We start from the raw sequence: 12,904 nt of genomic DNA, 5'->3' as shown, positions 1-12,904 counted from the left end.
TTGAGTAGTTGTAGGCCTGTAAGGCTACATGACTGGCCTATGATATTACAAATCCACTGCACCACATTGCAATTTAAGGTAAATGTGCCTTTAAGGTTAGAATTACGCAACACAGACTACTAGCTAATTTGTATTATGAGCTAATCTATGCCATTAGCTACTTTAAGAAGTGTGGCTTTGGTACTTTAAATCAGAAAAGTTTATTTTGTCTTGTAATACTTTCAGTTTTAGGTTTGGGTTGGTTTACGCTGTGAGAGATAACAAGAGGTACCTGTTATTGGTTCAGATATGCTCCTGAAGGCTTGGTTAAAGCTCTTGAAAGGTTATATAAAAAATGTAGACAGTATAAAACATGGGCACATGACTATTATGAGCTCAGTCACTCATTTTGGGTCATACTGAATAGAAGATGAAGTTTCATTTGAAAATCTTGGTCATTCCTAGTTTTAAAATGGAGGATTGTCAGTGATATGAAACTGCAAAGTCCTTAGCTAACCACTTGCGAATGACAAGTCATGACCCAGGGAGAAACGGTTTCACAGTCAGACCCACCCTTTCCTCATCACATCTGGGGGGAGGGGGGGTTGCAACCAAAATGGCAATGTTGATCAAAATGGGACTTAAGAAACCAATGGGTGGCATCATGTCAGCTACATCCACCTTTTATCCTGCCTGTGACCAGAACCCAAAGTGTGACCTGTGCCTAAATCAAAATAAATGGTTTTGTTGCCAGAACCTAACTAAAATGTGTGGCCTTCTTGGTATTTATTGTTTTAGTCTTGATCTGCATGTTTGATTTGGCAAGGATTTTATGACGGGCATCCTTTCTAATGCAACCCTCTCCATTTATCCCTACTCTGGACCAGCCCTAGTGTGGCTAGGGGACATATTATTCATCGCCTAAAAATTAAAACCTAACATGGTAAATATTGTAGTACTTGCACATTTGCTCAACAAGTGAAAGATTTCCTAGTCTGATCCTGAGAGAAGTCACAAATTTCTTGACGTCAAGATGAAGTGTTATTGTTATTTATCCTTAGATAAATCTGAACATCTGTGGCTTTTTAAAGAAATCCATCCTCGTTGTTTGATATATTTCACTAAAATAGTAGCAGTGAGCTAGTAGGAATCACACACTGGAGAAATCCAACAGCTGTTGAGAAATTTCAAGTTGAACCAAAGTGGTAAGCCAACCTAGTGACCAGCAGACCAACTTTACCATCTTAAGTTCTGCAGTCTTAGCAAAGGATACGCTACAAGGTAGAACACATATCAGATGTAGACACAGGCTGCTGAAAATGAATCAAGCTGAGGAAACTGTTATTGATAAAAATCTTGCCTAATACCACAAGATTTTTCATTTGCTTGCGGTTTGTTTCCTCAAACTGGAATTTCCATCATTATTTACAAATTGATTTGCATGAATCGTAAGAGATATGAATATAATGTGAATGTAGATTTATATAATATAAGATGTAACATTTGATCAAAATTAAATATAATACTTTAATGCTGAATATAAAGACCCGGCCTTGTCCATGTGACTTCCCTGCATGGTTTTTCTTTTTTTTAGGTCAACAACTAGTTTGTTTACAGTCTCTCAGCAGTCACTATTAATAAAGCAAGATGCCTCCAGTACTGTGATTTCAGTAGTAGTGCTGTTATTAGTAAACGTACCGCTATGAGTTGTCCTATGTGAAAGAAAATTTCTGAACACTGCTTTCAAAGCCCTTTTCCTTTTAAGTCTGTGAGAAGCTGCAGAAGCAGATTTAGACTGTGATTATGTTTAAGGGTTTCCTGGTTTCATGTGCTGAGATGACTTAACTGAATTTAAAGTGTGAGAATGTGCCCATACTTGAAGTTACCGTCATCAGTCACCAGAGAAATATAGTTAAATTCAAGTACGTGAGAAGAGATCGAGATGTGCTTTCAGTTTTAAACTGGGGAAAAAAAATGCTTTCACTTTTGGGGAAACCATATGACACTTTTTTGTTTCTGTAAATGTGTTTCTTTGTATGCAGTCATGTGAAAAAAGTATGCCCTCTTTCAGTTCTAATGTTTTCAGGGCATAAAAAGTCATCTGGTCATTGCCAAGTTCTTAAGAAAATACAACCTCAAATGAACAACAGCGGATGACATATTACACCGTGTCTTTATTCAACACAAACTAAGCCAGAATGCAGATACGGTGTGGGAAAAACTAAGTACGCCACCTGATTCAGTAGCTTCAAGAATCACCTTTGGAAGCAATAACGAAGTAGGTGTTTTCGGTATGACTTTCTTAGTCTCTCACATTGTTGTGGAGAAATTTTGGCCCACTCTTCTTTAGTCTTGCTTCAGTTCGTTGAGGTTTGTGGGCATTTGTTTACGCGCTTTAAAATCCTCGCCTCATCATTTCATTTGAGTTGAGGTTTGGACTTTGACTTATTACAACTCCGTGAATCTTTTCTTTCTTTTCTCCTCAGGATATTTGCTTTGTTGCCTGGTCCAGTTTCATCCAAGCCTTAGTTGTTGGAAATATAGCCGCACGTGTGATTCCAGAATACTTTGGTACACAGAGGAGTTCATTGAGGACTCAGTGGCTACGGGTGCCTGTGGCTACAATATAAACCGATATCATCACCCCTCCACTGCCGTGCTTCATAGCTGGTATGAACTGTTTCTGCTGATGTGCTGAGTTTGCAACGTTGCCATGCTGTTCTGAACTGTGCTGCCATGTTCTTTTTAGAGAAAGGTTCTCTTGGCATCCCGTCTAAACAGGCAACGCTTCTTCAGTCTTTCACTGATTCTGCTTTAATAGACTTTAACATTTAACATGCTAACTGAGGCGTGTCGTTTTTTGCAGTTTCTCTGAGCACTGCACGGTCTGGGGTTGGGTGAATTTGCCAGGGTGTCCACTGTGAGGAAGACTGGCAACTGTCTTTAATGTTTTCTCTCTCCTTGGAAAGGTGAATTTCAAATTTTTTGAAAATTGCCTCATAAATCTTTCAAGATTGATGGAAAGCAACAGCTGTTTTCCTAAAATCATTGCCGATGTCCTTAATTCTTGTCACTGAGTTAGCACACACCGGCTGACGACGAGTTAATTTGATCAGTTTGAAAGTGTATTTGAGTTGCAGCACCTGGTATCTACTTACTCTGTTAACTCAGTATTAATTTTTTCACAAAGTACCTCTGAATTTTGGCTTTGTTTAGTTTAAATAAATTAAGACATGGTGTGTGTCTTAATTCATTTATTATTTGTTTATTATTTGTTCATCTGACCTGATTTTTTTTTTTAAACATCAGAAGTGAAAGACGATATACTATAGTACAGGATGACTACTAACTACTAAAAACACACATCACATTTTAAAATTAATATTCAGAATTAAGAAGAAATAACAGTATTAGTTCTATAGATAATTTCTGATGTGAGTCACTGTCTGGTTTTATGAAAAGCATTGAGCAAGGAGGTTTTTTCCAGTTGCCTTGTTTAGTTTTTAAAACTAAATGTGATGAGCAAGCAGTGAATAAGAACTGAAGGACATCGCTTGCCCATATGGTTCTTATGACTTTTTAGTCACAAGGTGCCACGGATCATACCATGCTTCATCATGTTTATATATCTAAATGGTACCATAATTTACAAAGTGAATGTTTTGGTAAATATGAGTGAAAGCTAAGTACAAACCGATCAGGAAAGTGTTTACTGAAGTCAAACATCGAGGGACCAGTGGGGTCCCTTCCTTATAAACTCCCAAAGAATTTGACTTCATCTTAGCAATCAGATACATGGCGCCCTGTTGGCCAATATAAAGAAAACAGTTTTAAAGCCCAAATGAATTGGCTTCAATTTTCAAACCCAAATGCGCATCTTTTATATACAGTCTGTAATTGTACACGAAAATGTATAATGTCTAAAAGAAAAAAATTACAGTTAATTCAGTAATCATGTGCAATCACACACACACACATTAAACTATTAAAATATGATTTAATAATTTTTGACTTGATGATAAAATGGCAGCATCCAGCTGTATGACTGAGGACTCTGGGTTGTACAGAAAAATATCTCATAATATACTATACTAATTTTCCTCCTGCAAAAAAAGAGAGACAAAAAAACCCACACAAACATGCAAAGACAAAAGGCACATTCATCCAAGCACTAACTGCATATTTGCTCTGCAGGTACAAACAACACATCTGTTTACTTTCATTGAAAAAGCCCCTTTTAAAGATGTTCTCTTCTTAATTTGACTCTACAAATGTTTGTTAATGGTTTAATACAAACTTGAAAACTTTTGCACGGCGACACCTCGGAAATATTTTTGAAAATTATTCAGGTACAGTTACTGAGAAAGACCAATAAAAACCTCCCATGTACGGCTAAAAAAAATTCAAATATATTTCTCACTGATTGGAAAAGTAAGACGCAGACAAACATAACCACAAACACTTCCTGCTAACATAGAAGCAAAATCATGTATTGAAGAAAGGCGAAACATGAATGACTGGAAAACAACATGTTTAAAAAAAAAACCCCACAAGTGACAAATGTGCTACAGCATTGCACTGGAAGAGCCAGCCAGTTTCTAAGATGGTTCCTTCAGCAACAAGTGGACATGTTGAGCAACAATTTGAGTATTTAGGAAATCTGCAAATAGTCAGATAAGGAGCCTGCCACAATTTTCAGCAAAGCAAAAGACACGTTTTACACAAAGGTCGAACCTGGAGTTGAAAGATGGAACTGAGAAGCAACAGAGAAAAACTGGCACACAAACAGTCATGGTTTACCAACACACACACACACACACACACACACACACACACACACACAAATCATATGTGTTTCCTCTAGGAGGCGGTGAACTTCCTGAGTGTGATGACGATGAGAGCGAGGAGGACAGATGCTCCCAGGAAGACTGCTATAACTATGGCTGTGATGGCCCCTGGCCCCATGGCCCCTGCACACACGTATATATACACACACAATTAGGAAAGAAAATTTATTTGGTGGTTGTGTGCATGTTGATCAGTCAAAAATGGGACAACTTTACCTTCCTCTTCGTTGAAAACTTCTGTGGCATCATCATAGTCGATGGTGGAAGGATGGTCTGTTAAGTAGTGGGTTTTGGGGGTGGTGTCGCTGGGTGGCTCATCTCCAGACACGGTGTCTTGGTTGTCCCTAGTTGCTGGGGCAGTGTCTGAAACAGTGTCTGCAGAAAAAGGACAACAAGGATAGCTTTTATTTAAAAAGAAAAGAAAAGACATAGCTGATGTGCTGCATCAGCTATGATTGCATGTTTTCTTACTGAAGTCTTTCACTGACGAGGCGCCAGGTTTGCTAACGGGCCTGCTTGTCTTTGTGTTAGGTGGGATGCAAAACTGCATGCATGGGGCTTTCTGTAAGGACTCCAACAGCGTCTCTCTTGTCTCACTGGGTTAACAGCTCAGGTCTGGGTATAAAGATCTCTTTGTAGAAGATGAACATTTTATCCGTTTGAGGTCCAGGTAGAGTCTCTCAACATGTTTCTTTTTTCCCAAAAGGGTTCAGCCAATCTTAAACAGAACAAACAAACAAACATCCTGTAGGAGATGAAGTGATTTGCCGACTCTGCTCTCAACTTCAGTCGTCTCTTCTCCTTCCATCCCAAATCTTCTTTGTCTGGCATTCCTCTGCTCTGAGCATGTAGTCACCCTGAGACTTTTCACATTGCTGCAGTAGCCAGAAAAACACGATGTCTCTCTGGACTTAATTTTTTGTGTTTCCTAACCAATTTTTAGAGTTTAGGAAATGCTCACTTGGAGAGTTTAAACCACTTTAACGGCTTGGTGACAGCTTTGGCAATCGAACAGCTGTACAGCTGTTTTTTAGACGTTAGAGGGGGAAAAACTGATCATCATCTCTGCTTAAAAAATAAGCTCGATGTAGACAAGCCCACCCATTCAGACCCTCACAGATTCAATTATTCTGTCCTCAACTCTGCGCATACCAAAAAACCGTGCAAACATATTTACACTCAGCTATTTGACCCTACATATTTACTTTGTGGCCTTCGATGCCCTCAGGGAGCTCCTTCATCCTTATTTCAGGCTCAAATGCACCTTATTTCGTTGCTAACAGAGGGGAAAACACGACAAAATTACTGAAACTAGTGCACATCATATCATGTCTTGTTAGCGGCAGTATCTCTGAAATTCTGATACGCAGCCTGATGTTAGTATTGACTCAGAGTTGTGTGCAGCTTCCTGTCCTGTAGCTGGCTGAAGGTTTGGAGGCCCGGGCCTGTGGCCAGCTCAGGCATCAATGAGGCCTTCAGCCGAGGGCACAAAAGGCAGCTTGTGCGGTCACGCAGGGCAGCAGGCTGCAACCAGTAACAACCGGACAGGCTCTAGCCAGCCAGTGGCTGGGCACTGGATGTCAAACAAACTTGTTTATTAAATATTCTCTATGTGTGAAAGGCTGCACCTTCTGGACAGAATGATTTAATAAGAAGGTTAAAAAAATAATAACATGTTTTCCGTTGGGTTTGTTTCCATGAGGTAGGGTTTGAATCTAGTCAGGGAGCCACTAGAGAAAAAAAATATTATCTACTGTCTGTGCCTCAGCATGTTTGGACTCACAGTTCTTTCACATGACCACTCCAATGGTTTTCTTATAAATGGATTATAATCTCTATTAACGTGGTGATTGTTATTGTGATAATTAGTCAAGTTTGGATTTATATTATTAGAGTATCTGATATTGTAACCATTCATGCCCAACATTTAGCTGTTAAACTGCAATACATGAGTGCATAATTAGTTCATAGTTAATGGAATAATTCATTATAAAGCATTTATGATTTTTAAGGTATACCTATAGAGTCTCACAGAGCTGCATTTTGCAGTGCCACATCACGGCACAGTTTGTACTACTCCCATTAAAAAAACCAGCACAGTTCATTTTGACATATATAATGAAGCGCCTGTGAAACAGTTCTGACGTTGGACACTTTATTTGTTGTTCTCCTTTTTGTTAGAGCAAGTTCGCACTGTTTTCTGAAAGTAGCAGTACGCATCAGTGCATTGAGGAGTTTTCATTTCTAAAAATAAAAATGAGTTTTAGAAAGAAGTTATTTTCATTTTAAGCCCACAGAGCATTCAGAGCAACAAACAGCAACAGCAGCCTTGAGTTGTCTTAACATGTGTGCTATATATAAAATGACAGTTTTGTCTGTCCGATTTAACCATGTGAAGTGTGAACCAGGAAAAGATTGCAAGATTTTTTTTTTTTTAATTGGAGTGTTTTTTGTACCTTCTAACAAATCAAATGAAATTACATATATGAATTTTAATTTGTAACATATTTGCTGCATCTGTCATTTACGTGCAGTTTCCTGCTCACAGTAGTAGTGCTCACTGCGTGCATATGTGTACATCGCGTTTTTCAGGGTGGAAAAAAATCTTTGCTTGTTTCTCTCTTTTTAAAGATACACAACTCCAGACGTTAGCCTTTCTTCTTATATAGCGCAGACTCGCTACGCGTTTGGTAGGCTGTGGGCAGGGCTGATTTCAGACACTAAAAAGCACAGAGGCCCATTTGTTGGGGCCCCTGGCCTCCTTGCTCAGGATTTCACACAAGTCAGACAGGTGACAAAGCACGCAGACGAATGCATGTGAAAAGCAACCTGGCAGAGCATCAAAAACCACAAGTAAGGCAGCCCAGACATGACACCGGTGGTGTTGTGTGCCCTCGTTTCGCCATCTTAAAATACCACAGTAGGTGGACACATTTTCCACAGTAAAATATTTGAAAAATAATTGGTGTGTGTTTTGGATTTTACTCTGAAACAAGGACAGTCTGAAGAGACTTTGTTTTCCATTTTCACATTACACAACTACACCACTGTCAAGGCTACGATTTTCAGCACTGAGTGTATGTGAGTAATTATCACACTGTTTTTGCTTAAACTTCTTATTTGACATTTCTCTGTGTGTTTCCCATGCTGAGTCAACCAATGAAGCTGCCTGTCACGCTCATCTTGGATGATGTTGTGGTCAAGACTTGCGACAACAATTGAGGACACTGCTGTATGACAATGCAGTCGTGCCACCACAATTTTATATAAGAAGTCAGCATAGATGCAATCTGTAGCCATGACAACTTGGCCTTATTAGCACTTCTCCTGGCGGGAGTTTTTCTTTTTTGTTCTGTGATCCAACAAAGCATTCATTCGTCAGTGTTGGCAGGCATAGAGGACATGCTTTCACCTTGCAACTGCACCCTCCAAAGTTAGAACAGCCCACAAAATGTAGAAAGCTGTAGGCAAGTCATAACTCCTGCAGACTTGTCTTTCACAATATATGTAGGTGTTGTGTAATCGGTGACAGGTCACACATTTTTCTTTGCCTCTTTCCCATACAAGACAGGGAGGACCTTGTTGCCCCGTCGCCCTCTTGACTGCTACTCTGACCTCTAGGTCTGAGAGCCAGTCTACAGTCTCCCGAGGTTTTCTCGAGTGAATATGAGATATATTCCAAGGAAACACTGGCAGAGGTAAGAGAAAGTGAAAGAAAGAGCAGTGATGTGGCAATCTGTCAAGGGCTATTTCAGATTGTCAATCCTAATAGCCCTTATTCAGAGAACCAACAGTTTTTGTGTGAAATGTTCTTCTTACCATCTCTAAATTCTCTTCACGCACATAAAATGCTCTGCAGAGGTACCAAAATCCAAACCAGCACTACGCTGAATCACTTCAGCTTAGCTCGAGTGAGAGGGCGGCGGGTTTGAGTTTCATACGAACATCAGGCAAAGCAACTGAGTCATCCTGTTCGTCAAAGAGCAGCTTTCACAGCTCTCTCAGTTCTCACAACTGCATCATTTACATCAAGCCGCCGACACACACATCAGGCCCTCAGTGTGCCTTTGTGGGAAATATGACATGAATATACAAAGTTTTTTGTTTGAGAGCTGTGAGAAACGCAGGCAACATTGTCTAAAAACCCTAAAAATGTACTCATATATAAGAAAAGCTCAGCTATAATAAAAGAAAATACTTTCGTCTTTATGGAGATTATGAAATTATCTCAGTGTCTGTAAAGAAATCACCTCAACCTACTTAAAAAAATGTAAAAAAATGAATTTGTCCACATTTAAAATGCGACAGGCTGATGCTTTCTTTACGCATTTGCATGTTTCGTTCTGAAACATTTCCACCTCCATTAACTTCTGCCCAACCAGGTGATCTTTATTGTGTATTCGACAAATGTATTCCACAAATATATATATACTAATATTACTCAGAACTAGAGGTTTTACCTGCATGGACGAAGGCTACCAGGAGGCTGAAGAGTACCAGCAGGGCAACTCTGCAGATGCTGCTGCTGCTGTGAACCATGGCGGCTGCAAGCGACGAGCGTCTCCAAAAACTCCTCAAGCAGAGTCTCTTAACAAATAGCTGAGTCTGTGAGGGGAGCAGGAGAAGAGTACGGGGGAGCACAGAAGGGAGAAAGGTGAGGGGAAAGCAAGCAGGAGAGAGAGGGAGAGAGGGATGGTGGGTGGAACTAGGTGTGCACAGGATTTTCTGGACAGTGTGGACCTTGTGAACACATCATCACGGGGGCCCACCCACTCCACAACTTCTCCGGTCACATAGTTGGGGTGAGAGGTAAACATTCGGGCCTGGTCACATCACGCAGGCCTCTATTGGACATTCAATTCTTAAAGGAAATATCTGACTGCAAACTGGAGGGTGTCAGTGATAAACTACGTACTGAGAAAATCTAAAGACAGTATCTTTGTTGATACTGCTTCAAATATGTGGACAGTATTTTAAAGGGGTGCTTCAGCAAACTGACACTTTCAAAGAGTTGGGGGACTCTTCATAAAATACCAGCTTCTACATGTACGCTCAGGCTGATGGCCCAGTGATATTTTCCTTCCGTTCCTGTTAAGTCACCTGCTGCAGGAATTGCTGGTTTCCTGAGCAGTCAGTCTTAGGCGACCTACCAGTGAGGTCATTTTTTTTTTATTTCTGTCGGTTTACTTGTGGTCTGCTCTATCATTTACAAAAAACAGTTTTCATGTGTATTAGGGATCATTGTCCTGTTGGAAGCCCCAACACCCGTCTAGCTGTTGGTTTGAGGTGAAGGTGAAGAATCTGGAGGTAGTCCTCTTTTATTATTTCATCCACTTTGTGCAATATACCAATACAACTGGCAGCAAAACAACCCCAGAGCACCACCACCATGCTGGACAGCTGGTAAAGTGTTCTTATGTTTGAAAGCCTCACCTTTACCCCTCCAAACCCACCTCTGGTCATTGCAGCCAAATATCTCAATTTTTGTAAATACGCCTTGGCCTTGTCAAGTTAAAAGATTTTGTAGAACCTTCAGCACACTTCTTAAAAGATTTGAGAGAGTATATATATAAGAGCCAACTCCGCCATTGCCTGGTCCCAAGCCCAGGATGAGAAAAGAGGAGGGTTGGGTGTGGGGCTAGCAACCCCATCCTATAATAAAAAGCCATGCTACAGAAACTGCAACAACAAGTACATCCCGACAACTGCCTGGACGGGAAGACTCCTCTTCAGTGGGGCCCATGATGCGTGCCAGTGAAAGCCTTTCGGAAGCAAGCTCGCCGACAAATCTTCTTACGACCAAGGCCAAGACCAGGATAGGGACCTGTAACATCAGAACCCTGAATGAAAGTGGCAAGTCAGCGCAGGTGGCCAATGAGATGAGAAGATACAGCATCAAGGTTCTCGGACTATGTGAGACCCGATGGATCGGAAGCGGCCAGACCAGACTGTCTTCAGGTGAAACCATAATCTACTCACAAAGATGCGGACCACGATCACACCCAAGGACTCGCGCTACTGTTGGCGCCAGAGGCTACAAGGGCGCTGTTGGCATGGAAACCAGTCTCACCAAGACTCATGATAGCCAGGGGCAGGAAGATTACCATCATTCAATGATATGCAGATACTAACACAGCACAAGCAGAAGATATGTTTAAGCCTGTATATATACTTTAACTCTGTGAGGATTAGAGAAAATACAAAACAAATTCAAACTTGCCCACCCGATTCTTGTTTTGTAAAGTCACTAAAGATGTATGTTGTCCAATCATTCCGCCCTGGAAAAAGAATAGTTCAAAGAAATCAATAAAAGGCCAAAATTATTTTGAGACGCATGGCAATGATGAGCACATATAAATTTCTGACCATGACTCATGGGTGTAGCCAACAATCTGGCAACGTAGCATGAGGACATTTCAGTTCCTATTTACCCTTTTGAAGATTGATTTGATTTTGTCACTGAGAACAACACAACAAGCCTAATCACTGCACATCTCTGTCGTTTTAGGGGCTTTTTCACAACACAGATCAGGTTCTGGCCTGGATTCAAACCTGACAGGTGCTTCCTCTGGGAACTACAAAATCAGATTATCATAGAAAGCACAAACTATGATGACATCGTCAGCAGGTGTATCTCATCTAATACCGTTGAATTAAATATTAGATGCTAAGTGCTTAAATTATCAAGTATTACCAAGGGAACTATTTTCACATTTTCAGAACAGAACCAGTTTAACAACCCAAACTGTACTGATGGGGTCATTTTCCTCTTTCTGCAAGTTTTCCAGCATTTCCTGTCTGCAAACTTACACTTACACTAACTTTAAAAATGTTTATGTTCAAAGATTTCGTCTTTATGTTAAAATCTTAGTGATCTCCTTGCGAACGGCAAAATAAAACTCTAGGGCTGTCCTGTGGTGTCTTGAACAAGGTTTTGGTAGCAGATCCTTTGGGGCTTGTGGGACATCATGTATGTTGTGAACAGTACTGGTTAACATTGTTGTTTTAATATGTGCTATATAAATAAATTTTCATTCTGATTTTGATTGAACTTGTACCAGAGTACCTAACTTGAGTCTGGGGAGTTAAAGACAGTTCAACACCTTGGGTTGTTTGTCAAGTCTCTTGTGCAGTTTTTGTGTTGTGGCAGGTGCTTTAGGTGTATCTTGGTCTGTGGTAATATGTAGCCGAGAGATTCACAACCAAAGTAACTTCTGCAAAACATTTCATTGGAACAAGATGATTGTTATTCTTTTCAGCCATAGTTTTAGTGTTGTGGCTGATCACTATAAGTAGGTCAAGTCAATCTTAGCAAGTCATTCTTGGGAAGCTCATCATTCCTGTTTTTGCCTTACGGATACTCATCACATGTCGCTTCTCCAGAGCACGTGCTAAAAAAAATGTTTTGTTGTTTATGGGAGAATTTTCCCCTTTGTGGATTTAAAAATATGACTTGACCATGTAACTAACACTAGCGCCAGCACTGTGGGAAGATGCAGTTTTACTTCCTCAATATCAGTAAGCTGTTTTTGATACTGTACTTTCGAGGCTTAAGTGTTAGTTTTAATTTTAAAAAAACAAAACAAACTGCTTATGTGGGAAAAAAATAAAAGAAATAAAGGAGCAAAAATCTGGTTTACTGCACGCAAAATACATTAAATGGACTCTTTATTAGCTAAACCTTACTGGTACTGGGTTGAACTCCCATCTGCTTTCAGAACTGTCTTCAATTAGATAGATTAGTAGATTCAGCAAGGTGCTGGAAACATTCCCCACATGACAGCATCACACAGTGCTTCATATCTGCTTTTGTAACGGCACCTGGTGTGGTCTTCTGCTGCTGAAAACATCCAACCTGTAGCCCATCTCCTTCAAGGTTATTTTGTGCATGCTCTTCTGCATGCCGTGGTTGTTTGAGTTACTGAAGTCACGCTTTCTTTTGTCGTTTTCAGATCATTCCCTGTTAATCCCAGAGATAGATGTATGGGAAAATCCCAGATGATCAGTAGTTTCTGAAATACTTAGACCAGCCTGTCTGCATCAGCAATCATGTCATGTTTACAGTTGTGCAAGTCACA

The 12,904-nt window shown here is 40.3% G+C and overlaps 1 protein-coding gene across 1 annotated transcript; it reads right to left on the bottom strand.

Moving 5' to 3' along the window:
* Positions 1-4,598: 4,598 nt before the first annotated feature.
* On the bottom strand, positions 4,599-9,434 carry snorc (secondary ossification center associated regulator of chondrocyte maturation). Its single transcript, XM_006786479.3, has 3 exons — positions 9,287-9,434; positions 5,043-5,201; positions 4,599-4,949 (listed from the first exon to the last, which is right to left on the bottom strand). Exons 1-3 carry the CDS (start codon positions 9,363-9,365, stop codon positions 4,840-4,842), a joined length of 348 nt encoding a protein of 115 aa, XP_006786542.2. The 5' UTR covers positions 9,366-9,434; the 3' UTR covers positions 4,599-4,839.
* Positions 9,435-12,904: the final 3,470 nt, after the last annotated feature.

Source organism: Neolamprologus brichardi, chromosome 18, assembly GCF_056152115.1.
Source record: "Neolamprologus brichardi isolate AB-2024 chromosome 18, ASM5615211v1, whole genome shotgun sequence".
NCBI classification, from domain to species: Eukaryota; Metazoa; Chordata; class Actinopteri; order Cichliformes; family Cichlidae; genus Neolamprologus; species Neolamprologus brichardi.
The sequence above is the reverse complement of the archived record's forward strand: the minus strand, read 5'-3'. Positions and strand labels throughout refer to the sequence as shown.

Excerpts from the sequence above, each read along its gene's own strand:
- snorc (XM_006786479.3), bottom strand. The coding sequence starts at position 9,365 with ATGGTTCACAGCAGCAGCAGCATCTGCAGAGTTGCCCTGCTGGTACTC. Across the intron at positions 5,202-9,286 it reads GGTAGCCTTCGTCCATGCAG|ACACTGTTTCAGACACTGCC; the intron begins GTAAAACCTCTA and ends CTTTTTCTGCAG. Across the intron at positions 4,950-5,042 it reads AGTTTTCAACGAAGAGGAAG|GGGCCATGGGGCCAGGGGCC; the intron begins GTAAAGTTGTCC and ends ACGTGTGTGCAG.